The sequence below is a fragment of the Hypomesus nipponensis genome, chromosome 16 (genome assembly GCF_054491055.1).
Source record: "Hypomesus nipponensis isolate SF chromosome 16, ASM5449105v1, whole genome shotgun sequence".
NCBI lineage: Eukaryota > Metazoa > Chordata > Actinopteri > Osmeriformes > Osmeridae > Hypomesus > Hypomesus nipponensis.
In genome coordinates, this window is record NC_140376.1 from 2,582,501 (window position 1) to 2,608,211 (window position 25,711).

At 51.8% G+C, this 25,711-nt stretch overlaps 4 protein-coding genes and 1 long non-coding RNA gene across 20 annotated transcripts in view; 2 read left to right on the plus strand and 3 right to left on the minus strand.

Annotated features, from left to right (window-relative positions):
* LOC146254354 (uncharacterized) overlaps positions 1-4,363 on the minus strand; it is a 4,838-nt gene extending 475 nt beyond the window's left edge. The window contains exon 1 of one of the 2 annotated variants that reach the window (XR_014731470.1): positions 3,935-4,363. This is a non-coding gene — a long non-coding RNA (uncharacterized LOC146254354). Of the gene's footprint in view, positions 1-3,458; positions 3,622-3,934 lie in introns of those variants that run through there. The other variant, XR_014731469.1, reaches the window with a different exon arrangement.
* dnm3a (dynamin 3a) overlaps positions 1-14,419 on the plus strand; it is a 27,564-nt gene extending 13,145 nt beyond the window's left edge. For 6 of the 12 annotated variants that reach the window (XM_084675896.1, XM_084675897.1, XM_084675894.1 and 3 more), the window contains 7 exons: positions 4,373-4,450; positions 6,547-6,656; positions 9,039-9,150; positions 11,089-11,253; positions 11,387-11,610; positions 12,010-12,144; positions 13,487-14,419. In XM_084675896.1, the coding sequence (XP_084532022.1) occupies positions 4,373-4,450; positions 6,547-6,656; positions 9,039-9,150; positions 11,089-11,253; positions 11,387-11,610; positions 12,010-12,144; positions 13,487-13,523 (861 nt within the window). In that variant the 3' untranslated portion in view covers positions 13,524-14,419. The remainder of the gene's footprint in view (positions 1-4,372; positions 4,451-6,546; positions 6,657-9,038; positions 9,151-11,088; positions 11,254-11,386; positions 11,611-12,009; positions 12,145-13,486) is intronic. The other 6 variants (XM_084675901.1, XM_084675903.1, XM_084675905.1 and 3 more) reach the window with 3 other exon arrangements.
* Positions 14,420-14,964: 545 nt separating this feature from the next.
* On the minus strand, positions 14,965-17,596 carry pigc (phosphatidylinositol glycan anchor biosynthesis, class C). The gene is made up of 3 exons (XM_084675908.1): positions 17,517-17,596; positions 16,415-16,600; positions 14,965-16,139 (listed from the first exon to the last, which is right to left on the minus strand). The coding sequence occupies exon 3, from the start codon at positions 16,134-16,136 to the stop codon at positions 15,246-15,248; it is 891 nt and encodes a 296-aa protein (XP_084532034.1). The 5' UTR covers positions 16,137-16,139; positions 16,415-16,600; positions 17,517-17,596; the 3' UTR covers positions 14,965-15,245.
* On the minus strand, positions 16,649-22,106 carry tmed5 (transmembrane p24 trafficking protein 5). 2 transcript variants are annotated; one of them, XR_014731468.1, is made up of 5 exons: positions 21,733-22,106; positions 20,788-20,885; positions 20,527-20,710; positions 17,517-19,011; positions 16,649-17,353 (listed from the first exon to the last, which is right to left on the minus strand). XR_014731468.1 is itself a non-coding variant. In XM_084675911.1 (4 exons), exons 1-4 carry the CDS (start codon positions 21,907-21,909, stop codon positions 18,793-18,795), a joined length of 678 nt encoding a protein of 225 aa, XP_084532037.1. In that variant the 5' UTR covers positions 21,910-22,106; the 3' UTR covers positions 16,649-18,792. The 2 variants fall into 2 exon arrangements, 1 of the variants encoding a protein (XP_084532037.1); XM_084675911.1 differs by having other exon boundaries at positions 16,649-19,011.
* An 827-nt stretch (positions 22,107-22,933) lies between these two features.
* Positions 22,934-25,711, plus strand: part of suco (SUN domain containing ossification factor) — a 37,282-nt gene continuing 34,504 nt past the window's right edge. For all 3 annotated transcript variants that reach the window (XM_084675891.1, XM_084675892.1, XM_084675893.1), the window contains exon 1: positions 22,934-23,189. In XM_084675891.1, coding sequence (XP_084532017.1) covers positions 23,140-23,189 — 50 coding nt within the window. In that variant the 5' untranslated portion in view covers positions 22,934-23,139. The remainder of the gene's footprint in view (positions 23,190-25,711) is intronic.

The window sequence follows — 25,711 nt, forward strand, 5'->3', positions numbered from 1 at the left end:
AACTTGTACGTACAGAGAAGTAGAGCCACCTTCCCTTGTTCCCCTGCCCCCGCACCTGGTGCTTCCACTGAACCCCCAGACCCCACCGCCCCCCTCCCCCTCTCATTCCTCCCTACACCCCCTCTCATTCCTCCCTACCTCCCTCTCCTGGTTCCCCCCCCCTCCCCCTCTTCCTCCTCTGGGACTTGGAGGCATTTGGAGCGGTTCACTCTGACACAGCTGGAGCCGAACCAAGCCAAACTAACACACACAGAAACACACTCGCAGTAGAACACACACACAGTAAAAAAAAATACACACACTGAAACACATACATATACAGTAAAACACATACAAACACACACACACACACACACACACACACACACACAGACACACAGTACTCATGCTGAGATGTAGATATAAACAAACTGGCATACAAATACTGAGAAATAGACCCTGATTCAGACAGGCATATGGTCAATTATACACACACACCGGAGCATTTGGACACAGTGTTCTTAGAGAGACACACACACACACGTACACACACACGTACACACACTCCTAGACATGGACAGATCTGGGATCTGGTCTGAGGAGCAAGGAGTTTGGTTCCACTGAGCAGGGAGTGTGGTTCCACTGGGACTCTGCAGAACCAGAAGACTAGACACACAGACACAGGAGCACACTGTTATATCTGGCACGGTCAGCACCACTCCCACCTCCTCCCCCACTCTCTCTGTCTGCCTCTCTCCAGCTCTCTCTGTCTGCCTCTCTCCAGCTCTCTCTGTCTGCCTCTCTCCAGCTCTCTCTGTCTGCCTCTCTCCAGCTCTCTCTGTCTGCCTCTCTCCAGCTCTCTCTGTCTGCCTCTCTCCAGCTCTCTCTGTCTGCCTCTCTCCAGCTCTCTCTGTCTGCCTCTCTCCAGCTCTCTCTGTCTGCCTCTCTCCAGCTCTCTCTGTCTGCCTCTCTCCAGCTCTCTCTGTCTGCCTCTCTCCAGCTCTCTCTGTCTGTCTCTCTCCAGCTCTCTCTGTCTGTCTCTCTCCAGCTCTCTCTGTCTGTCTCTCTCCAGCTCTCTCTGTCTGCCTCTCTCCAGCTCTCTCTGTCTGCCTCTCTCCAGCTCTCTCTGTCTGCCTCTCTCCAGCTCTCTCTGTCTGCCTCTCTCCAGCTCTCTCTGTCTGCCTCTCTCCAGCTCTCTCTGTCTGTCTCTCTCCAGCTCTCTCTGTCTGCCTCTCTCCCGCTCTCTCCCTCCCTCTGTCTCTCCTCCTCTCCCTCTCTCTCCCTCCCTCACTCACTCTGTCTGTCTCTCTCACTCTCACTCTCGCCTTCCTTCCCTCTGTCTTTCCTCCTCTCCCTCTCTTCTCTCCCTCCCTCACTCCCCCCCTCTTCCCCCCCCCTCTCTCTCTCCCCCCTCTCTCCCCCCCCCCTCTCTCTCTCTCCCCCCCCCCCTCCCTCACTCCCCCCCCCCTCTTCCCCCCCCCCTCTCCCCCCCTCTCTCTCTCTCTCTCTCTCTCTCTCCCCCCCTCTCTTCCCCCCCCCTCTCTCTCCCCCCCCTCTCTCTCTCTGTGTGTCTGAAGCCCTCTGGGACTCTGCACCAGGGCCATGGTGCCAGGCCATGCCTGCAATCACAGTGTTAGATCAGCATGCTCTCACACCGCCACACACACACACGGGCCACCCGTAACCGCGTCCACAAGCCCCACCGGCTCCTTCTCCCCTCCTCTCCACCGCCGTCTCCCCTCGTCCCCCCTCCCTCGACCTCCTCCCCACCCCCCTCTCTCTCTGTGGTTGGCAGTCTCCTTGGGACTGTGCACATTCCTGGCTGGAAAATCTGAGGCTTTGTCCAAACACCAGCTTCCAAGATCTGCCCAGAGAAATCCCACATGGCTGTTTCTACACTTCAGCCCCCCCCCTCTCCCCCTCTCTTCCCCCTCTCCTCCCCCCTCAAATCTACTCTTCTCCAACGTCAATTCCTCAATTCTACCGCCCACCCCCTTTAGCTCCCCCATTCACCTCCCTACCCTCTCTACTCCCCCCCCTCCTCACCCCCCTTCCATCTACACCCCACCTCCTCCCATCTACACCCCATTCAGCTCCACCTAAACTCCCCCGCCCCTCCCCCCTTCTCTCCCTTCTCCTCCCGTCCTCCCTTCAGCCCCCCCCCTCCTCCCCTCAATCTTTGCTCCCCTTCCTCCACTTCCTGCCCCCCCTGACCTGTGATAGTCATTTCATCTCTTTCAAACGGTTCCACACCAGTAAATGGGACCCAGCGCACGCCAACACTAACCAGACCTGCATTCCTGCTCAGCTCTGTCCCACGGCTGCAACATGCGGCCTGAGTAATAACAGACTCTATCTACACACCACTGGACCGGAGCATAGAGGTGTGTGAGCGTGTGTGTGTGTGTGTGTTTAGAGTTAGGCCTGTTCCCTATCTCACAGCCATCAGTCTGGAGGGAGGGGAGCTCCAGTCTCTGATGTATGGTCGTCCAATGACCACCCTGACACCACACACACACACACACACACACACACACATATCTGGTAGCCGCTAGGATTGTCTTCCTCGGTTAGTTATCGTCCAGCTCTCGTAGTGTTTACCTCCGCCCGTCTCGCCGCTCACTAACCCCCTCAACACACAAACTCTCCACCAATGACGATATCAGCCACTTTGCTAAGCAACCAGTCAGAGTGACTGCCACCTCACAGTCGGACCATAGCTGCACTCAACATCTGGATCGCTACACACAGACACACACACACACACTACACCAGTCCACACCCAGAACCCAGGCCTTTGACACGGTTTCAACAGGAATTCAACTGTACTGTATGAAATAACTGCTACGAAAGCGACCACACATCCTCACGTCCAGAGGAAGCCCTGAACTCGGGCGCAGACACAGCAGCAGCAGGGAGAGCAAGCAGCGAGAGTTAGACCAACACAAACCAGCCCAGCTAGACACACTTCAACATCATGCATGCATACCGTCGGTGCGCTCTGAGGTGCGTGAGAGCGCGCATGTGTGTTGTCTCAAGACCCCGAAGCACTTCCCTGCACAGTCTAACCAATGTGCAGACTACTGTACACCAGTAACAACCTGAACAGGTAGTCTGAACACTGGGAGGACGGAACAGGACTCTCTCTCCCCCTCTCCCTCTCTCTCTCTCTCTCTCTCTCTCTCTCTCTCCCTCTTTCTCTTTCTCTCTCTCTCTCTCTCTCTCTCTCTCTCTCTCTCTCTCTCTCTCTCTCTCTCTCTCTCTCTCTCTCTCTCTATCTCTCTATCTCTCTCCCTATCTCTCTCTCGCTCTCGTCCATTCCTTTCTCCTCCAGTGTCTGTCTCTGTCCCCCTCCATCCGTCCCTGCGGTGATGTGGAGGTGGAGCGGAGCAAAGTCAAAGGCTCCTGTTCTTCTGTGGCGGGGTGAGAGGTTACACACACACACACACACTCAGACACACACTCAGACACACACTGACCCACACACACCGCCGTCCTCGTCCCTCGGTGAGTCCTGGTTAGGTCCGAGCACTGTGTGCGCGCGCGTGTGTGTGTGGCGTCCGTGGCGCACTGTCGAAGCAGAGTATCCAGTCTTGACGTGGCACACACACTCATCCTACTGGAGATCAGCCCCTACATTTAGGCAAGGCGGGAAGAGAGAGAGAGAGAGAGAGAGAGAGAGAGAAGGGGAGAGAGAGAGAGGGGAGAGAGAGAGAGAGAGAGAGAGAGAGAGAAGGGGAGAGAGAGAGAGGGAGAGAGCGAGAAGGAGAGAGAGAGAACTGGGGAGGGACTCAGACTCCATATAAGGGTTGATGGGACCCGTGGGGAATCAACTTTGGAGTGGTCTGCAGTTTCTCTCCACTTCTCCCTCTCGCCGTTTCTCTCTCTCTCCCTCTCTCTCCCTCTCTCTGTCTTCGAAAGTCTCTCGTCCGTTCCCCGCTCGCTCGAAACTCACCTCCCTCTCTCGACCAGCCGCTCCGTCTGCCCTCGGCTTCACGTCTCGTCAAGAGTTCCTTCTCCGTTCTCCTCCTTTCTCGCTCTCGCTCTCGCTCTCTCTCTCTCTAAGTGGTACCAGATGTGGCTGTCGAAGCGCCAGGCTTGCTCTGTCATTTTTTTCAGCCTCTGTAACAGGAAGTGGGCCCCTCTGGAGGAAAAAAAAGAGAGGCAGAGAAAGGAAAGAAGGGAGAGATTCGTAGGGTTCAGGGGCGACCGAACTGAGTGCTGCTCTCACACCTCCCCTGTCTCTCTCTCTGTCACACACACACACACACAGTCTCCTCCTACAGCTCCCCTCACTGCTTGAACCTTCTCTTCTTTTTTTTTTTTTTTTTTGCCTCCTTGAACCTCCTAACTCCCATCATGCCTTGCAACGTACATCTCTTCCTCTGTCCAGGTCGTCTCTCCTCTCTCTCTCCTGTCCCTCGCCCCTGCTCTCTCCTGCTCGTCCACCAGCTCCTCCACAGCTCTGGCAGTAAGTGAAGCTGTTCCTGGGGTGGAGCCCCCCTCCTGGAGGGGGGAGAGGGGAGCAGGAGAGGAGAGGGGGATGGGCTTCTCTCGTGGAGAAAAAGTTGTGTTTCAGAACTTCAGTCTGAGTAATGACTTTCACATGGCCGCACGGCTTCTCTCCCTCTCCTTGTTCCCCCCTCTCTCCTCTCCCCCTCTCTTCTCTCCCCCTTTGTCCTCTCCCCCTCTCTTCTCTCCCCGGACTCCCCTGGCTCTCTGGTTCTCTCATTCTCCCTGCCTACCTCTGCTTCTCTCCATCCTTCCCCTCTGCTCGCCATCACACATCAGTCCTGCTGGTGATGACAGACTGTGCACTCCTGGCCCTCTCTCTCTCTCTTTTCTGCTCTCTCTCTCTCTCTTTTCTGCTCTATCTCTCTCTCCCTCCTTTTCTGCTCTCTCTCTCCTTTTGCCTTTCTCCTTTCTCTCTCTACCTTACTCTTCACTCTCTTTCCACTTTCTCCTTTCTCTCTCTCTTTCTCCTTCTTCTTCTCTCTTTCTCCTTCTTCTTCTCTCTTTCTCCTTCTTCTTCTCTCTTTCTCCTGTCTTTTCTTTCTCCTCCCTCTCTCTGTTGTTCGTGGGGCTGGGTTGTGCTGGCCCCAGTATACCTCCACACCCTCAGGCCTGGCCTGGGGTACAGTCCTCTTCATGTCCTACATGTTCTTCCACACCTTCTGTCCTCCTCCTCTTCTCTCACCTCTCCCTGGTTCATCTCCTCCTCTTCTCTCACCTCTCCCTGGTTCATCTCCTCCTCTTCTCTCACCTCTCCCTGGTTCATCTCCTCCTCTTCTCTCACCTCTCCCTGGTTCATCTCCTCCTCTTCTCTCACCTCTCCCTGGTTCATCTCCTCCTCTTCTCTCACCTCTCCCTGGTTCATCTCCTCCTCTTCTCTCACCTCTCCCTGGTTCATCTCCTCCTCTTCTCTCACCTCTCCCTGGTTCATCTCCTCCTCTTCTCTCACCTCTCCCTGGTTCATCTCCTCCTCTTCTCTCACCTCTCCCTGGTTCATCTCCTCCTCTTCTTTCACCTCTCCCTGGTTCATCTCCTCCTCTTCTCTCACCTCTCCCTGGTTCATCTCCTCCTCTTCTCTCACCTCTCCCTGGTTCATCTCCTCCTCTTCTCTCACCTCTCCCTGGTTCATCTCCTCCTCTTCTCTCACCTCTCCCTGGTTCATCTCCTCCTCTTCTCTCACCTCTCCCTGGTTCATCTCCTCCTCTTCTCTCACCTCTCCCTGGTTCATCTCCTCCTCTTCTCTCACCTCTCCCTGGTTCATCTCCTCCTCTTCTCTCACCTCTCCCTGGTTCATCTCCTCCTCTTCTCTCACCTCTCCCTGGTTCATCTCCTCCTCTTCTCTCACCTCTCCCTGGTTCATCTCCTCCTCTTCTCTCACCTCTCCCTGGTTCATCTCCTCCTCTTCTCTCACCTCTCCCTGGTTCATCTCCTCCTCTTCTCTCACCTCTCCCTGGTTCATCTCCTCCTCTTCTCTCACCTCTCCCTGGTTCATCTCCTCCTCTTCTTTCACCTCTCCCTGGTTCATCTCCTCCTCTTCTCTCACCTCTCCCTGGTTCATCTCCTCCTCTTCTCTCACCTCTCCCTGGTTCATCTCCTCCTCTTCTCTCACCTCTCCCTGGTTCATCTCCTCCTCTTCTCTCACCTCTCCCTGGTTCATCTCCTCCTCTTCTCTCACCTCTCCCTGGTTCATCTCCTCCTCTTCTCTCACCTCTCCCTGGTTCATCTCCTCCTCTTCTCTCACCTCTCCCTGGTTCATCTCCTCCTCTTCTCTCACCTCTCCCTGGTTCATCTCCTCCTCTTCTCTCACCTCTCCCTGGTTCATCTCCTCCTCTTCTTTCACCTCTCCCTGGTTCATCTCCCCCTCTTCTCACCTCTCCCTGGTTCATCTCCTCCTCTTCTTATCGCTCTCTCACAATTCCAGAGGGGGAGCCTGCTGTCTAGAACAGTCGGCGTGTTACTTGGCCCTCCCATAAACATACCGAATCTCTGTCTTATCCCACTATCCCCCCTCCCTCACCTCTCTCTCCCTCTCTCCCTCTCCCTCCCTCCCCCCAGGAGAAGGAGAAGAAATACATCCTGTCTTTGGACAACCTGAGGCTCAGAGATGTGGAGAAGAGCTTCATGTCCAGCAGACACGCCTGTGCCATCTTCAACACGGAGCAGAGGTGTGTGTGTGTGTGGGTGTGTGTGTGTGTGTGTGTGTATGTGTGTGTGTGTGGGTGTGGGGGTGGGTGTGGGTGTGGGGGTGGGTGGGTGGGTGTGTGTGGGTGGGTGTGTGTTTGATAGTTAGATGTTCCTCTCCTACTCTCTAGAGCAGGGTCACCTGCAGGGGTCTCTAGTGTGTGTTGTCTGGGAGAGATGTTCTGCTGGTGTTAAATGAGAGCGGGGGGGGGGGGGAGACAGGATGAGGGGGACAGGATGATGAGCCAAGGTTTACCCTCCCCCTGACCCTTACACTCTGACCTCCTCTCACTGGCTGAGAGACAAGGCACATTATCTGGTGTGTGTGTGTGTGTGTGTGAGAGAGACCAGTAGTGTGTGTGTGGGCGCAGCTGATTGAACCGGAGCATGTGGAGTTTGTTTATAATTTTCTGAGCTATGTTATGAGATTGGACTGTTTGTATGGAAGTGTGTGTGTGTGTGTGTGTGATGAGAGAGCCTGTGTATGTGAGCAGAGCCCAGTGGACTGTCGGAGGGCTCATTAAGCAGCTAATCAAAGCCAGAGCTGCTGGATCTGAGAGGAGGGTGCTCTTGTTTGGAAAGAATTCCTCTCCTCACCACAAGAAGGAGGGAGACAGAGAGGGAGAGCGGGAAGGGTGGGGAAGAGAGAGAAGGAGGGAGACAGGGAGGGAGAGCGGGAAGGGTGGGGAAGAGAGAGACCTCCTCATAGAGGAAGAGGGGGAGGAGGGGAGAGAGAGAAGGAGGGAGAGAGAGAGAGCATCAGAACGATCAGCCAGGAATGTGTCAAAGCGTGTCCTACTGCCCCCCCCCCCCTGTTCCTCTCGCTCTCTGTGTCTGTGTGTGTGTGTCTGTGTGTGTGTCTGTGTGTGTGTCTGTGTGTGTGTCTGTGTGAGTGTTTGCGTGTGTGTATGTGGCAGCCATTCTATATTTTGCTGCGGTGGTTGTATTCCTGTCTGACAGTAATAAAAACTGTAGGAAACTCCCTAAATGTGAAGCAGCCAGAGGTCTGATTTCCTGAAGATGAGAGAGAGACAGAGAGAGAGACAGAAAGACAGACAGAGAGACTTTGACTTTTAAAGATACCTTTATTGGGCAGTTAGAACTGCCAGCCAACCAAGCAGTTTTACCACACCAAACATTTCTTATCAAGATAAAACCATTTCACGTGCAAATTTCACACCAATGCTATTTTCTCATCAAACCAAACCAAAAACGATACTGATCTCCTGAATATGAGAGAGAGAAAGGGGAGAGAGGAAGGAGAGGAGAGATAGAATGGGAGGAGAGGAAAGGGAAAAGGATGGAAGGGAGAAAGAGATTGAAGGGGAAAGGAGAGAAGGCGGGATGGGGAGAGAGGGAAGGAGGGAAAAGTAGAGTGAATGGTCACAATATAGCCTTTGTAAAGCATTGAACTGGATGGGAGAGAGTGAGAGAGTGAGAGAGTGAGAGAGTGAGAGAGTGAGAGAGTGAGAGAGTGAGAGAGTGAGAGTGAGAGAGAGTGTGAGAGAGAGAGTGAGAGAGAGTGAGAGAGAGAGAGAGAGAGAGAGAGAGAGAGAGAGAGAGAGAGAGAGAGAGAGAGAGAGAGAGAGAGAGAGAGAGAGAGAGAGAGAGAGAGAGAGAGAGAGATGGTCATTCTCAATATAACAAAATTACAGGCATACCTGTCTGTCTCTAGTCAACTAGCTAATCAACTCCAGAGCGGTGTTTCTCTACTGAAATGACCCTCACACACAAGCACACAGACAGACACAAACACGCAACAACTGTGGTTTTGAAAACGTGAGAGGGGAGAAACAAAGGGAGTGGAGGAACAGCAAAGTGATTAAAGGCAATGTTTAGCAGATGGTCCGCTGCTCGCTCCAGATTCCTGTCTCTGTGAATCACAGCGGCGCCTAGAGGGCGGATGGAGAGATGAGGTGGAGGGAGGGAGGGAGGGGGGAGTAGGCTGAGGGAGGGAGGGGGGAGTAGAGGAGGAGTAGGGGGAGTAGGGGGGGGGGAGGTTGAGGGAGGGAGGGAGTAGGGGGGGAGGAGGCTGAGGGAGGGAGGGAGGGAGTAGGGGGGGAGGAGGCTGAGGGAGGGAGGGAGGGAGGGAGTAGGGGGGGAGGAGGCTGAGGGAGGGAGGGAGGGAGGGAGGGAGGGAGTAGGGGGAGGAGGCTGAGGGACATAAACAGCAGGGTTGAGGGGAGGATGGGTTTGGAGAGTAAAGAGATAGAAGACTGATTGATAGAAGACTGATTCATAGAAGACCATTGATTGAGAAAGGAAGCGATCAAGTGTCACCATTCATGCATACGTAAACTGGAGAGGACTGCAGACTGGGAAACATAGTTTTAATAGGCCCACGGCTGTGTTCAAATGAATTGCAGGAACGTGTACAAGGACTACAGGTACCTGGAGCTGGCGTGTGGCTCCCAGGAGGAGCTGGACAGCTGGAAGGCTTCTCTACTGAGGGCAGGAGTCTACCCTGAGAAGGTCACTGTGAGGACCCAAACTCTGACCTTTGACCCTAATCTTCACCCCAACAGCCCCCTCCTCTCCCTCTCCCTCCTAGGAGAGTCCGTCACCATAACACCCCCTACTCCCCCTCCTCTCTCTCCTCCCTACTCCCCCTCCTCTCTCTCCTCCCTACTCCCCCTCCTCTCTCTCCTCCCTACTCCCCCTCCTCTCTCTCCTCACTCCTCCCCCTCCTCTCTCTCCTCCCTACTCCCCCTCCTCTCTCTCCTCACTCCTCCCCCTCCTCTCTCTCCTCCCTACTCCCCCTCCTCTCTCTCCTCCCTACTCCCCCTCCTCTCTCTCCTCCCTACTCCCCCTCCTCTCTCTCCTCCCTACTCCCCCTCCTCTCTCTCCTCCCTACTCCCCCTCCTCTCTCTCCTCCCTACTCCCCCTCCTCTCTCTCCTCCCTACTCCCCCTCCTCTCTCTCCTCCCTACTCCCCCTCCTCTCTCTCCTCCCTACTCCCCCTCCTCTCTCTCCTCCCTACTCCCCCTCCTCTCTCTCCTCCCTCCTCCCCCTCCTCTCTCTCCTCCCTCCTCCCCCTCCTCTCTCTCCTCCCTACTCCCCCTCCTCTCTCTCCTCCCTACTCCCCCTCCTCTCTCTCCTCCCTACTCCCCCTCCTCTCTCTCCTCCCTACTCCCCCTCCTCTCTCTCCTCCCTACTCCCCCTCCTCTCTCTCCTCCCTACTCCCCCTCCTCTCTCTCCTCCCTACTCCCCCTCTTCTCTCTCCTCCCTCCCTACTCCCCCTCCTCTCTCTCCTCCCTCCTCCCCCTCCTCTCTCTCCTCACTACTCCCCCTCCTCTCTCTCCTCACTACTCCCCCTCCTCTCTCTCCTCACTACTCCCCCTCCTCTCTCTCCTCCCTACTCCCCCTCCTCTCTCTCCTCCCTACTCCCCCTCCTCTCTCTCCTCCCTACTCCCCCTCCTCTCTCTCCTCCCTACTCCCCCTCCTCTCTCTCCTCACTACTCCCCCTCCTCTCTCTCCTCCCTACTCCCCCTCCTCTCTCTCCTCACTACTCCCCCTCCTCTCTCTCCTCCCTACTCCCCCTCCTCTCTCTCCTCCCTACTCCCCCTCCTCTCTCTCCTCACTACTCCCCCTCCTCTCTCCCGCTCTGTCATTGCTTTTCAGCCCAGAATTCTTAGTCTGTGATGTCATTTTGTGTGTGTGAGTTTGTTTGTGTGTGTGTGTGTGTGTGTGTGTGTGTATGAGGGTGTGTGTGTGTCCCTCAGAGGGGCGGTCAGTCTGGTTCTAATCAGCCCTGCTCCCGATCACTCTCTACGTTGACCCCCTCTCCTTCTTTCTGCTTTTCATTTCCCTCCCTTTTTCTCCCGCTCTCCCCACCCCTCTCCTTTTCTCTCCCCACCCCTCTCCTTTTCTCTCCCCACCCCTCTCCTTTTCTCTCCCCACCCCTCTCCTTTTCTCTCCCCACCCCTCTCCTTTTCTCTCCCCACCCCTCTCCTTTCTCCCCCTCCCCCTCTCCTTCTCCACTCTCTTTGTGAGTAGAGGGTTATGACATCAGTGAAATAAGGGTTCAAACCTAAGAATCTACATACCACCTCCACTCCTTAACTCCCTCCCTCTTTCTCTCCCGCACTCTCTCCCCCTCTCCCTTCTCTGCATGTCCTCTGATGCAATTCAGAAACTCAAACTACTTTTATTGGCGTGAAATGTAATTACAGTAGACATTATAAATAGCACCCATAAAAGACTGTAAATACGTTCTCACCCTGTTTTCCTCTCTCTTTCCTCTACGGTACGCCTTTCTCTTCTCATTCCCCCCCCCTCTTCCTCCTCCCCCCTCCTCCCCCCTCCTCCCCCCTCCTCCCCCCTCCTCCTCCTCCTCCCCCTCCCCCTCCCCCCTCCTCCTCCTCCCCCTTCCCCCTCCTCCTCCTCCTCCCCCCTCCTCCTCCTCCCCATCCTCCAGGTGAATGGGGAGAGCGCTGGCTCTGCTGACAGCGTCTCCATGGACCCTCAGCTGGAGCGGCAGGTGGAGACCATCAGGCACCTGGTGGACTCCTACATGAACATCGTCTACAAGACCCTCCAGGACCTTCTGCCCAAGACCATCATGCACCTCATGATCAACAACGTACGCTGTCTGTCTGTCTATCTATCTGTCTATCTGTCTATCTGTCTTCCTTCCTGCCTTGCTGCCTGCCTGTCTGTCTGTTGTAGTTATTTCCAGGTGTATGAGAAAGGGTCTTTCCTGCCCCCCCCCCCAGGTGAAGGACTTTATAGCGTCTGAGCTCCTGGTCCAGCTGTACGCTCTGGGAGAGCGCTCAGTGTTGATGGACGAGGCTCCGCAGCAGGAGCAGAGACGTGAGGAGGTGCTGCGTACCTACACTGCTCTGCAGGACGCTCTGGCCCTCATAGGAGACATCTCCTCCTCCTCCACCTCCACCCCCATCCCCCCGCCTGTCGACTCCTCCTGGCTGCAGCACCACAGGTCACACACACACACTTACAGACCCTCTCTCCCTCCCACAGACAGCCATATTCACAGGAATGGCAATGCAGTCAATCGCACAGCTTGGTCTCTGGTTTTCTCATCAGCATTTTAATGACACATTTTTTTACCACCCTCTCTCTCTCTCTCTCTCCCTCTGTTTCTCCCTCTCTCTCTCTTTGTCTCTCCTTCCCCTCTCTCTCTCTCTCTCTCTCTGTCTCTCTCTCTCTGTTTCTCTCTCTTTCTCTCTCTCTCTCTGTTTCTCTCTCTCTCTGTTTCTCTCTCTCTCGCTCTCTCTCTCTCTCTCTCTCTCTCTCTCTCGCTCTCTCTCTCTCTCTCTCTCTCTCTCTCTCTCTCGCTCTCTCTCTCTCTCTCTCTCTCTCTCTCTCTCTCTCTCAGGTCTCCCCCCTCCAGAGCCGCTACACGGGCCCCTGCCCCCCCGGCCCCCTCCCGCTCCGGCCCCCCCTCCCCTCCCAGAGCTGACGGACCCCAGGATGCCCCCCCCGCCAAACGCGCCCCTCCCAGTGCGCCCAGGTAAGCCAATCAGAGGGAGGGCGAGCGGGGTGGTTTGGCTTCAGTGATGAGTGGTCAATCACACAGAGGTCACCACGGTCCACTCCTCCTATTGGACTGCTGCTGCCCTCTCAACACTGTGAACCATCCTCTCCCTCACCAAGGAGACCAATGGTTAGCACACACACACACACACACACACAGAGCCAAGCCCAGGCTGGCTGCAGAGAGCTTGTTATTTGAGCTGGGTGGGGGTCTACTGGAAAATGTGTTTTTCATATTCTCATTCCCATCAGCCTGTAGAAAAGACCTTTCCTATGTCCAGGTCCTACTGAAGCCAGATACAACACCTCCCTCCCTCCCTCCCTCCCTCCCTCCCTCCCTCCCTCCCTCCCTCCCTCCCTCCCTCCCTCCCTCCCTCCCTCCCTCCCTCCCTCCCTCCCTCCCTCCCTCCCTCCCTCCCTCCCTCCCTCCCTCCCTCCCTCCCTCCCTCCCTCTTTTCTGTCTCTCTCAGACACACTAGAATATATATTTGTCATTTCAATGCACGGTTCGTCTTTTTCAACCCGAGCGCCGAATTCTGTTCACCACCAACGACTTTCTTTCTCTCTTTCTTCCCTCTCTCTTTCTCTTGCATTTTTTATTTGACTTTTGCATGGAATATCTTTCTCTCTCTCTTCACCCTCTTTTCTCCTCCCTCCAGTGGTTTCTCTCTTGCTTTTGGCCTTTCTTTTCTTTTCTTTCTGCCTCATTTCCTCTGTGCCCTCCCTCCCTCTCTCTCTCTCTCTCTCTCCCTCTCTCTCTCTCTCTCTCTCTCTCTCTCTCTCTCTCTCTCTCCCCTCTCTCTCTCTCCCTCTCTCTCTCTCTCTCTCTCTCTCTCTCTCTCCCCCTCTCTCTCTCTCTCTCTCTCTCTCTATCTCCCTCCCAGTCTCTCCATCTTTCTTTCCATCTTTCTCTCCAGCCCAGTCTCTCCTTCTCCAACTCAGAAACTGTAATTCCACTCTTCGCATCTCAGGACAAATAAAAAACCTTTTCTCCTATATCACACACACACACACACACATATATTCCTTTGTCTCCACAGGGATCTTTCCTGGTTGAGCTCTGCAGGAATGTTCTCCAGACTTAGGAAGACCATAACATCGTTCTTTTGATAGAGGCTGTTCCATAGTCACACTAGTGTGTGTATGTATGTGTGTGTGTGTGTGAGGGAGTATCAGGAAGTGTGCACCACCCCTCTTCTCCCTCTCTCTGTGGCTCACATTTACATTCAATTGATTTAGCAGATGTTTTTATTTGAATCGAGTTTGTGTCTGATGGGTTAATAATCTTAGATGTAATCTTAAATAATCTTGTTTTCTAGGAGGCATCCTCCAGCTGCCCCTTCAAAGCCAAACTGACCATCAGCCCTCCTCTCCTCCATCAGCTCTCCTCTCCTCCATCAGCCCTCCTCTCCTCCATCAGCCCTCCTCTCCTCGATCAGCTCTCCTCTCCTCCATCAGCTCTCCTCTCCTCCATCAGCCCTCCTCTCCTCCATCAGCCCTCCTCTCCTCCATCAGACCCTCCTCTCCTCCATCAGCCCTCCTCTCCTCCATCAGCTCTCCTCTCCTCCATCAGACCCTCCTCTCCTCCTCTCCTCCATCAGCCCTCCTCTCCTCCATCAGCCCTCCTCTCCTCCATCAGCTCTCCTCTCCTCCATCAGCTTTCCTCTCCTCCTCTCCTCCATCAGACCCTCCTCTCCTCCTCTCCTCCATCAGCCCTCCTCTCCTCCATCAGCCCTCCTCTCCTCCATCAGCTCTCCTCCTCCTCTCCTCCATCAGACCCTCCTCGTCTTCTCCATCAGCCCTCCTCTCCTCCATCAGCCCTCCTCTCCTCCATCAGCTTTCCTCTCCTCCTCTCCTCCATCAGCCCTCCTCTCCTCCATCAGCTTTCCTCTCCTCCTCTCCTCCATCAGCCCCCTCCTCTCCTCCACCAGCCCTGCTCCCAGCTCCTATTGTACAATGCCCCTCTGAGACGTGGGGAGAGCCAGGCTCAGACTGCCAGTGAGCTGTGTGATGTGTAAGGCAGCCTCAGCGCTCCTCCTGGGAATCCCCCTGCAGTCAACACTGGAATGGCCCAGGCCTTGAGCCTGTTCTGTACATAACGCCAACGTCTACAAATGCTGTCATACCTTTTATTTTCTTTCATACATACATTTGCCACAAGTGCCTTTTTTCTCTGTGTAAATATGTGTGTAAATACACAAAAAGGGCAACACTGTTTTTACGGTTTTTGAATAAATTGTACAATTTTCAAAGCGTTTTTTTTCCAACGTCGAGAGTGGTACCAGGTGTTTTTGTAAATGTAATGCGTTTCAAAAAGAGATTTTAAGTAACTTCGACAGAACCTTCAACTCGGCACAAACACATTAATGTGCTTTTACTGATGTGGAGATACTAGTACGTTATAACTTAAACATGGAAGTTTTTGTCACGATGTAGAGAACCTTGTTGTGGCGGCCATAACTCTATTACAGCTATGATAGGCAGAATCGTTTGTTTCTACTGGAAGGGGCGTTGGGGCTGGGCAGAAGAACCAGACATGACATGCCAAGCCTAGGGAAGGGGATCTGAAGGTAGGACACCACCTGGTGGACACCTCATGATATTGCTCCTCAGAATCCACAAAGTTTTGAGTTGAAATATTCAGTTTCAGCCATGTTTTATTCGGTGAAGGGTATGAATTATATAATGTAGTTCATGATCAGTATGACCCTCTTAGAATAAAGACGATATATAGATATCTAGTCAATTTACCTGCCTTTGTGACCAGTTTGCCTGCGATTCAAGGGACACAGAATCATTTGGTAGAATAAATAAATGACTTTATTGTCCAAGATATACAAAAAAAAAAAGAAGCGGCACAACCATGTTGAAACATTCTGTAAACAATTGTCATTATGTCAGAGCCCTTGTTAACCATACACATAAAATAGATATTTGCACAGATCTATCAGGTTTAGTGTAAAACATGGAATAAAAGACCTAGGCAGCAAAGTGCATCATTTCCTGTTCAGCCCTCCTTCCTGTCGTAGATAGTGGAGTGTTTTCATACATCCTCAAGGAGGGGTGGCCTTGTGTGTGTCAGTGCAGGAAGCGACTGAGGTCTTCCAGTATCTCTGCCTCGTCCCAGGGCCCCTGGATGTTGTCCTTGTGTCTCTGCAGCCTGACCAGCAGCAGAGGGCAGAGCAGAGTCACCCCGCCCAGAGCCACAGCCAGCAGGCCTGCCGCGCCCGCCCACAGCGACCCCAGCGCCCCCACCCCGCCCACGCACACGCCCACGCACACCCCGGCGGAGAGCCCCGGGCTCCTCTCGCGGGCCCTCTGCAGCAGGCAGGGCCACAGGGCGAACACCAGCAGGGCGCAGCTGAGCATGGCGAAGGTGTGGAGGGCTCCGGGCAGCCTGGAGGCCAGGCACACGGAGCCGAACAGGGCGGCGTTCAGGGACAGGCTGCTGGGGGGGGAGGGCCGGGCGTAGGGGAAGGACACCAGGTGGGCCAGGAGCATGAGGGAGGACATGGCGTACACCGTGTCGGTGCTGACCGACTCCGTCAACGTCTTCAGCACCGGGGAAAAGCCAAACGTGAAGGACAGGAAGATGGCGGCGCTCTGGAGGTCCGCTAAACGCGTGCGCGAGCTCGATCGCCCCCCCGGACTCAGCACTTGGTAGAGTCCGTAGCCCAGCAATGCACAGAGCAGGCAAGTCCACAGCAGTGTAGTGGAGGACAACAGACCCTGATCCATGTAGTACCACAGAGTGAGGAACAGAGACACGCAGGATATCTGCTGCCCTACCAGCACAGCTTCCTTCACCACCGCCCAGTAGTGGTACTGCCGAACACCCACGTTCCTCCTTAGCTCCTCCAGGAACCGACGGTCGACATAGTTGTCCGGGAACGGCTGACGCTCCCACAAAACCTTTCGCCAGGGTACATCCGGTCCCGCGGCAGTTCCAGACCCGCCGTCTGCCCCCATCACCTGGAGGAACACGCAAGTCATGGAAGGATCATGTAATGAATATAGTTCACGTTAGCTTGCATCCCGCAATTTCACACCCGTCTCAACCCCAGTCAAAATTATGATCAGCCCGTCTCCTTAAAAAATTCCTGTCACATCGCTATGTCTATCTTAGCTTTGCTAGCTAAATCTGACGTTTCGCAAGCGAACTATAATTACCAATATGAATCCAGTCACACAAGATAGTGTAATCCAGTAGATATACATGACTTTGGATGTTCAATATATGTACGTACCTGAGTAATGATTTGGGGAGCTTCTGGATGAATATACTACACCCAGGTCATTTCTGAAGTCTTGCTGTTTTCCCGGAAGTCGCACTGAAAACTTTATACAGCTACACTGCCCTCTGCTGGACAGATTATAAAACGCGGATGGACACATTCCCAACAGTATCCTTACAGCCATCTTTTTATCTAACCCTAACGCCACACGCACGGAAAAGCAAGAGGACAAAAGACAAAGGAACAAACATTTGACCATTTTATTTACACGTTTATAGCTACAGAATATTTCAGATAAATATCCCAGAATATCCCATTTTTGTTCCATGAGGTTAGTTGAGGCGTCTATCGAGTGACTTGGCTGCAGTTTAATTCTACCACACACAGCCCATAAAAATACACAATAATGTGAACCAGGCGATATTGGTTGTATTAAGTCTACTGTGCAGTCAAAGATGGTTCTTTAGAGTACCTTTCCACAGTGAGTGGACCAGCTGCAATGGGCTCTCTTACGGTTTCACCGCTCCATAATATAGATGAAAAAGTTGAGAAGTTCAAATTGAGTCTGTACCAATCAAAACACAAATATCCCTGCACAGTAACCTATCAGTTAGTAGCACAAAAATGTAGAGCCCGCCTCAACCTCAGCAGACAAATCCTGTCAAAGTAATGTTATATCTTTTGCTTGGTAAGGGAAAAAACACAACTCAACAACACAAAATCTTAACGGCAAAAAGTAAGTCGGGTAACAAGTAGTATACAGCTAAAACAGAGACCTGATGATTTATGTCTCACTATCAATATTTATACACATCTTTGAAAGCAGATAATGGGTTACTGAAACTAGGCCAATGCATTGAAACAGGTCATGTTTTGTTTTTGCAGGCTCAAACCCTTCAGTTTTCCAACAGCAGGTGGCGATATGGTACCACTCAGCAGTATACCAGGAGTCTAAAGTGAAGAACAAATCAACCTTCAGCCCGTCACTCACCAGCCCTATGCCTTAGTAAGTACACAGAAACACTGCAGTGTGTGCTAAGAAAGCCCAAAACTTAGAGACTAACTTCCTGCTTAATACAAAATAACACAGAGGAGCCAAACCAGAAACACATACCCGTCAATCTTCAAAAAGGCGCGCGTCAAAAACACAAACACTCCTAACCAAGTGGGCTGAGCCCGTGTCCTGTAAACACGTCTACCAGGAGACTGTGGCGGTGGCGCAGGATAGAAGAGAAGACTGAAATAGGAATCTGTCACCACAGGCAGACAGGCAAACAGGCAGACAGGCAAACAGGTAGACAGGCACCATCTCTCTGCTGGCTGACAAGGTGCAAGAAACCTGAGCCTCCTGTCAGCCCAGCATGGTGTGAGGGTTGGGTGGGGGTGGGCGGGCGGGCCCTGCCTGTCATTTAGAAAGGAGTAGGTTGGTGGTGATTTAGAGGGTGAGAGATGGCACCTCTACCCTAACCTCCTGGGGTCGGCTGCATAGAACAGTGCAGGAAACCTGCCACCATCAGGAGAACACACCTGGTGACAGCAGGGGCTTCTATGAACAGGTGTGGGTGTGTGTGTGTGTGTGTGGCAATAAGAGGGAGGGAGATGGATTGTGTCATGTGTGTGTGTAGCACCCCTGTACAGAATCTCAGATTTGAAAGGCCACACAGTTCTTGGAAAAGGGTTCCATAGAAACGTTCCGTGAGGCCTGTCAGTAACATGTGCTCCGCTCGGCGATGAACGGCTCGTTGGCTCAGCAACACCGCCCCCCTCCTGACCCACGGGGAGAGGAGACGCGCAGACAGAGACTACACAGTGGTCTCTCCCCTCAGTGCCAGGAACACTCAACTTCAAAACACGCTTTCTTCATTCGTCGACTACTTTAAAGTTATTGCTAAAAACTTGGCACAAAAACAAACAGATCGGACAAGTTGTTCTTTCAGGCTCGGTTAAAAAAGAAAATCACTGTCGGGTTCGGTGACTCTCTCTCTCTCTGGTGTTGACAGCAGATCTGAGGGCAGGGCAGCAGAGAGACCAGCAGGGAGGGAGAGAGGAGGGAGAGAGGAGGGGCTGCCAGCCTTGATGCTACAGACGGATGTTAGCAGCTCAGGAGAGACGACAGAGGCTGTGTCCTACTGACTGACAAGGTGAACTACAGGAAAGAGAGGGAGAGAGACAGGGAGAGAGATAATAACAGATGTTTCTGTGTGATGACAGCTACAGAGGAATCTTCTCCATGCCCACGCTACGTCTGAGAGTGCGTTAGCGACGACACTACGTGTGGTTTGTGACGTCGCGTCGGAAGTATCAGTTTCAGCCAAGAGCCCCGCCTCCGCACCAGTTCCCCAAAGATGATTGGTTGGCCCTCTCCCCCAGTCCCCTCCCAGGGGGCGGGGTTACGTGGGGGTCACCCTCTTGTCTTCGAACAGCGAGCGGAGGAGGTACACCTGCACTCCTGACACCAGCACTATGACCGCCAGGCTGGTGCACGACCACATGTTGACCCGGTTGTAGTTGCTCTCCTGCAGGTTGCGGTCGCGCGCTTCGAAGGCCCGCAGCACCGTCTGGATCTGAAGGCTCTTCCCCAGACGAGCCTTCACACTGTTGATGGTGTCCTGGAGAGGAGGAGAGAGGGAGGGAGGGGAGGAGAGAGGGAAGGGAGGGTGAGGAGGGGTGAGGGGAGGGAGGCGAAGGAGAGGGAGGTGAAGGAGAGGGAGGTGAAAGAGAGGGAGGGAGGAAAGAGAGAGAGAGAGGACAGGGTAGGGGTCAGACTTCTGGCTGTATATGAAAGTAAATAGGGGTCATAAAGATGTGCATGTGTAAGACTGGATGCAAGCGCAGAAGATTTGTATCTTCAAAAATGAATATTTCCTGCTTTTCTATGCATGGAATATCTGGTCCAATCAACGTGGGAGTAACTTGGGAGAGCTGTGGGCGTGGCCTAGCTGGAAGTTCATCCAGTACATCCAGTTTTACACATGCAAATCTATGTGACGTTAAACTACTTTCATGGAATTTACCTTAAGTGCTGTGCTAACCTGTACCTGACCAGCCATGCTCCAGTCACATGGTTCTGACCACACCTGATGATAACACAGCTGTACCAAAACACCAGGCAGCCAGTCTGGGCCAGAGGGGAACCGAGTAGGACTTTGCGTGACAACAAAAGCCCGTTCCTCTCGTGTGTTCCCTGAGGGAGAACGCAACTTCCTCCACAGCTGCCGCTACTTCCTGTCCTGTACTGGCTGTGGCCAGGAGTCAGAATGTAGGCACAAAAACACTGTTCACTGTTGCCAAACACAATGTGACCCTCGCTGAAGGAGGCTTTCTATGGCTTTCCTAGTGCACTTGTAGCCTTTTTGTTGGCCTTTCTGGCAGTCGTAGTTTATGAGAAATGTTACTGAGTTGCTGGTCATGTAGGCAGGTCGGCACAGTGTGTGTGTGTGTGTGTGTGTGTAGTAGGCAGCAGGGCCTGTCATTGGGGTCACTATGACAGCAGTCACTATGACAGCTGTGTGTCATTCTATCAGCTGACATCCTGCCAGGTGCCCTGATGCCACAGGCAGCAGGGATCAAAGTCAAGCACACGTCAGCAAGGACTGAACCTCTATCACAACCCCAACCCCAGCCTCCATCACAACCCCCAGCCTCCATCACAACCCCCAGCCTCCATCACAACCCCCAGCCTCCATCACAACCCCAGCCTCCATCACAACCCCAGCCTCTATCACAACCCCAGCCTCTATCACAACCCCAGCCTCCATCACAACCCCAGCCTCCATCACAACCCCAGCCTCCATCACAACCACCAGCCTCCATCACTACCCCAGCCTCCATCACTACCCCAGCCTCAACCCCAACCTCCATCACAACCCCCAGCCTCCATCACAACCCCCAGCCTCCATCACAACCCCCAGCCTCCATCACAACCCCCAGCCCTGGTCAGATACAAACTCCACCAGAGACACAACCAGACGGTTGTCAACCCTGACCCGTCCGCTGGCACGTGAAACAGGGGTGTCACACGGAGCACAAGGACCAATCAGGACCCTGACACGCTCCAGCGGTGGAGTGAGACGGCCCCTCCCCCCTGGTGCTGCTGACGAGGTGACGAGGGGACGAGGACTCACCATGATGTCCTCCAGCTTCATGTCCAGCATGTCCGTCCCGTGGACGTAGTCCTTCCACTCGTCCGCCTCCTCCCCCTCGTTCTCCATGTTGTCCAGGATCAGCTCAAAGAAGATGATCTTCTCAGACACGGAGCTGAACGAGTTGTCGAAGCAGAACATGTAGTCCCCGTCCTCCGTCTCCACGCTGCGGGAAGAGGTCAGGGGTCGACAACAGGACGAGAGTGTAGAGAGTGTGTGTGTGTGTGTGTGTGTGAGACTCACGTGTGTACTCCGTCAGATTTGCGGTAGTCACTGAAGAGTATGTGGCTAGACGGAGAGAAGATCTGGAAATCTACATCAAGGCCAGCTCCATCCAACACCTGGGACACACACACAGCCACACACACACACACACACGATTAGGTCAGGCTGGTCTGGATGGGATCATGAATAATCTGAGTCAGAACTGAGGTCTGGCTGAAGTTCACAAGGCAGTAAAGGGTTACGCTTTAGGAAATTATCTTTCTGCAGTTACACCATCCTTCATTTCTTAAGTCTGGTGGTCAAGATAAGGAAATCCTTCAAACTATTCTAGTCTCTTGAGCAAAAAAGAAATCCAGTCGCCTCCGTTTATTTCCAAACACACACAGGAATTCCACTAACGCAACATTGACTGGAGTTAAATGCCCGTCATGTTTCTATCCCGCATTGTTAGCCTATATCTTTAATCAAGCATAGCCAACTGGCCGCCTAGTTGAGATAGAGATGGTTTTAGACTAAACAACTTGGAAAGTTTGAAACGCTTTTAATTCGTGTGTCCTTGAAGTGATAACGTGAGCGTAGACATCGGAATCTGGCCCAGTTAAGACATAGCGTAGCGTAGGATTCGTAAAAAACGTATCATGCTGTGGAAATGAGTTGGTTACACCGGTTCCACAGATATGCATTTTGTATTGTTACGCAAAATAATCACCATGCCTATATATATGTTTTATATATTTTCGGATAACACAGATCCATTTTGAAATGTGGTTGAACTGGACGAACAACCTCGGTCCTTTAACAGGGACCGCAAAAGCCAAGTTAGCTCACCATCTCATCTGGCTAACTAAGCTAGTTTTACTCCGAAACAGCTGTCAAAAGATATCTGTTGCCTGTTGCTCTGTTTATCTCCACATTAAATTAGAGGTATATGTAAAGGATATATGTAATTACAAGTCATCTTACCTGGTATTCTATTTCAAGAGATGCGTCTTTTTTCATAGTCTGGAAGAAGCACTCCCTTCGGCCAGCGGGTAAAGTAAACGTGAAATCGCTGTCCAGAGACTGAGAAAACGCGGCGACAAGAAACCTCTCTGACAGGGACATAGACAACACGAGTAACAAGACGTTGACCACTTCCATGGTCAGTCACTGACTTTGCCCTCTTGAAACTGAGGCCACAATGTGGAAATGACTCGTTGTTTGTGTGCGCAAACGGAAAGCGCTCTTCAGTTGCCGTCAAAACTTCACTTTTTTGGGGGACAGCTCACCACTCGTGACATCAGGACCCCACGCCATTCGACTATTACGCTCCATTTAAAAGAATAACTTGGTTTAGGACAACTTTTTGAAACTGTTTTGTTGTTGAAAGAAAGTGTACATGTTCATTGTATTTTGTATGAAACAGTTAACGACGTATTTGATTTGGATCTAAACATGAATATCAAGGCAATGTGAGGTCATATGTCTGGAATGGACGAAGGTGTGAAATAAATAATTACTAGGCTACTCAGCAAATATTTCCCTTGAGTTTGAGCCATATCAAGGTGATGAGAAGAAATGCGATTACATTTGTGCAGGCAAAATTCAGGAGACCTTATAGTTGCATTTTGGGAAATGTAGTTAATGTCGTTGGTGCTTCAACCCAACCTCCTTTTCACAAACGCAAAGATTCACATTGCTTTTTTCATACAGTGACTCTCCCATATTGTTAGCCCCAGTCACTTTATAACTACACCTACCGATTACTAGTACAATTTCGAAATGTCAGTGTCATTATGTATTTGATATGGAATCTTTAAGCAAAAGAACATTATGTACTAGCCGTTCAGCTCTCATGTCTGAACAAGTTACAAACGTGTCAGTATTACCTACGTTGTCATTACTCATCCTGACCTTACCAGAACATGTATAAGTTGCGAAATCATTCAGACCACTATGATGACACTGTTTACTTTTTTTAAATCGGTTTTTCTTATCAAAAAGGTGACGCGTCCCACACAAGCGCTTCCAACTCAGCAGGGCTATCGCTGACGTCATGAACCCTGGTCGCTAGCTGATATGATTGGTCGCGAGCGTCAATGCCCTGATCCTATTCGTCGATAGAACAGCAGCAGCTGCGCCAAACTCATGCGAGCTCTTGAGCTCAGTAAAGCAGACGCGAGCGAGGAGATCGGTGGTCCGCACAATGAACATTTGTCCACTTCGAATATAGTTTTCTCCAGTGCTACCCGCCCACTCGCGTTTTGTTATTTTTCCATATTGTAAACAGTTGTAATTCACATTAAAACTCAGCTTCGTATCTATCGTATAGACACGAGAGACGAAAAAAATCCTCAAAAAAGCGAGGATGTTGGTCCCCGCGGGAAGATAATGAAGAGGTTGCGCGTTTTGTTGGTGTGCCTCATTCTAGCTCTGTGCTGGTAAGCCCATGTTTGTCACTTTGTCATTTTACTGCACGCACACATAACGAATATCATTGACATCGATACTATATGTGCTTATTGCTCCACTACTGATGTGTTGACGCAGCAAGATGCGGTTTTGACACTCAAGCGCAAGCATCATTTTCTAGACGAAAAAGCTAACCTCGCTAGCAAGCTGGCTAACTAGCGGACTAGCATTGACAGAGGGATGGATCTCCACAACAACGATTCTCCTCTCTTGTCAAAGCAGGATTTATTACTCTTGCCCTTGGACGGAGTTTTGGCTGTTTAGACGTGAAGGTTGAAAGAAAAGCGTCAGATATTACGAGCCGACCACCATTCCAAGCGAGACAGTCTTTTCTAGACTGTCACTTTACATGCATGAAATGTACTTGGTGTGGGGATGGGGAATGAGCTATCCACCCCACAGAATGGGCTCCTTTGTTGCTCAAACACCTTCGTAGCGGTTGATTAGCCTACTGTATGCCAGTTTCGCCCCGTAATCTCAGGGTAAATGTATCCTGCCTTGTGGCAAACACAGTGAACAGGTGGTGGATTAACTCAAGCCAGGCACTGACGCAGTACAATACCTATGTGAGAAGGTGATTAAAGGCCCAGCATGATCCAGGTAGTGAGACAGATATCTGACCATGCTGGCATTGTTACAGCACTACTGTAATCTTTACAATGGGCATGAACTAGTAACCTAAATGTCGCCTTTTAAGGGTCAGGAAGGTTCTTTAATTGAAGTGTAGTTGTTGGTTGAGCTGTGTCATGCAAGGGGACAGATCCTCTCAATCGCTCAGTGACGCAAATTTAGAGCAGAATATACGTTAACTTCATTGTGTTGATTTGTAATTAGTGTCTGTTTGTCTTTGTTTAGCTTACACTCCCAGACTAACTCCTAACGACTATTGTCTCATAACTCAACAGTAGTCATCCATTTGGCATTCTGGTCAGAACCACTAGCAGCAAAACAATTCATTTGAACAGACAAATTAAGTTAAACCCTGAATTGAATTTGTAAATTATGAACACCAAATTAGACCTCTAGATACAATTTAGAAAGTAGGTTAATAGACAGTTATGGGAGTTTCTAACGGCATCTTACATCATTTTTCAACTCGTGTTTTCAGTCTGTACTGGTGTGCTGTTCTGTTCTGAAGGGTTAATCATGGAAGTTTTAGACAGTTGGAAGATAAGCGAAACCGCGATATTTTTGATTGCGTGAATATTTTGATGTCAGTTAAAGTTCCAAGGACTCATTCAAATGTAGACTTGGCAAGCCTCACACTTCCAAGCTCAACATCCAAATGCAACACAGCACTTCAACCGCTTGAACTTTTAAATACTTATAACTGTGTTCTGTACCGTTGAAAACTGATTTTAGCCAACCTGACACTAGTACTGTCGTATCAGAAACATTCTTATGCTTCAGAACATTTTCCACATGGTCTTGTGTCTCTTAGAGGGGCAGAGAGGCGGACTAGTTAACCTGACGTTCTGCTACGACACCGTGTGGGGCAGTGAGGCCTTAGTCGTCATGGTAACCCCACCTGGAGGGGAACCGTCCGTGTGCTGAGCCGAACCCGCTGCCCAGGGCGCAGTTAGAGGGTTAAGTGTTTCTCAGAGCTGCATGTCGGGCCCTCTGCGGCCTGCCTTCCTCCCTGCCAGAACAAGACGAGAGAGAGAGAGAGAGAGACGCACACAGAAAGAAACACACACCCCCCACACACAGAGAAACACAGAGAGACAAAGGCAGCTGTAATGGCCGCAGAGCTGTAACATGGTTAGAGATGAAGGCTGCTTGTCTCAGAGCTGACTCAGCACTGATGCACCGACTCAGACAGGAAAGCAGAGGGAGATTTGATTGCTCACTGATCTCAAGTTGTGTTTTTTCTTGGTATGTGTTATTGGTAAATATCTCCTCTCAAAACGAGTTGGACTTTGATTACTTACTGGTTTTGCTTTTTATGGATTGAGGACTATACTGTTGTCAGGCAGATTAAGCACTGAGGTTTGTAAAGCCTGATGAGTTTTCACTCTCCCTGTGCCAACCTAATGAAATCAGACACACACACACACACACACTATCCCACAGCCAACCTAATGAACTCACACACTCAAACATAAACACACGTGCTTGATTACTAATTCAAACTGTTTTTAGCGTGCAGCTATCAAATTCTCTCCTCCTTGTGCCAAGTGTCACACCTCTCGGAAACAGGAACAGAGAACTTTTAGGGAGTGTCATCGTTGCCATGCCTGCTTGGAGGGTTTCCAAGGTGACGGCGGTCTTGTGTCTAGAGGGTAGGGGGTCGTCATGGTGAGGCGGAGGGGGGCTTGTGTTGAAAAAAGGCTTGTGAGACTTCTGTCCCAAACCTGGCAACCGCACGGGCACCCCCAGGTCGTCTTGGTAACACGTCTCAGAGAGACGAGGCCTCTGTAATCCGCCCCCTCGTATGATGGGATGTTTGCGTTGACAAGCGAGGAGCAGGGGCAGGGATACTTTGAAACGC

Bases quoted from the DNA above. Each gene is read 5' to 3' on its own strand.
- pigc (XM_084675908.1), bottom strand. From the start codon at position 16,136: ATGGGGGCAGACGGCGGGTCTGGAACTGCCGCGGGACCGGATGTACCC.
- tmed5 (XM_084675911.1), bottom strand. From the start codon at position 21,909: ATGGAAGTGGTCAACGTCTTGTTACTCGTGTTGTCTATGTCCCTGTCA. The intron at 20,886-21,732 runs GTAAGATGACTT...TGTGTGTCCCAG, and splicing joins CTCTTGAAATAGAATACCAG to GTGTTGGATGGAGCTGGCCT. The intron at 19,012-20,526 runs GTGAGTCCTCGT...CCTCCTCTCCAG, and splicing joins TGAAGCTGGAGGACATCATG to GACACCATCAACAGTGTGAA.